This window comes from Saprolegnia parasitica (genome assembly GCF_000151545.1).
Source record: "Saprolegnia parasitica CBS 223.65 unplaced genomic scaffold supercont2.624, whole genome shotgun sequence".
Lineage (NCBI taxonomy): Eukaryota > Oomycota > Saprolegniomycetes > Saprolegniales > Saprolegniaceae > Saprolegnia > Saprolegnia parasitica.
Window position 1 is genome coordinate 5157 of NW_012157018.1, and position 559 is coordinate 5715.

The window sequence follows — 559 nt, forward strand, 5'->3', positions numbered from 1 at the left end:
CCAAGATTCTCGTGACGTTATTCTTATTAGGCTTATTATTGGCGCAATGCACGAAGGGAGTGGCAAGTTTCGCTTGCCAGTGTGTCCCATCGGACAGCAAACAGCGAGGTTTGCGGTTAACTCTTCTCGTTATTATAGCACCTTTCCTGATGATCGATCACTTGTGGTAGGTACTAATATCTGCCGCGCAAGTTGTCGGAATTCCACCTAGTCAACTTGTCTTCTGGAGCAGATTTCCGAAAGATACCACACAACTCCATTGGTATGCATATATGCCGGACAAAAATGTATCTCTAATTATGATGTCTAGTTTTGTGTGATTTTACTTGTGCTGATTGAGCAGCCGCTTGAGGCCCGCGGGGTCGGCGCCCGTCATCGTGTCGATCTTCTTGCCGTTGCGATAGAACTGGAACGTCGACATTGCACGGATACCGACGGCCGCCGACAGCTCGTCGCTCTCGTCGACGTCGACTTCGATGAACGCTGCTTCCGGGAGGTCTTTGGCAAAGTCGCGGAAGATGGGCTTGATGTACTGGCACGGCGGGGCACCACACGGCGC

At 51.3% G+C, this 559-nt stretch overlaps 1 protein-coding gene across 1 annotated transcript; it reads right to left on the minus strand.

Moving 5' to 3' along the window:
• Positions 1-322: 322 nt before the first annotated feature.
• SPRG_17332 (hypothetical protein) lies at positions 323-532 on the minus strand (the record flags this gene model as incomplete). The annotated part of the gene is made up of 1 exon (XM_012356876.1): positions 323-532. A coding segment is annotated over one exon (210 nt), but the record flags the coding sequence as incomplete, so codon positions are not given.
• Between the last annotated feature and the right edge of the window lie 27 nt (positions 533-559).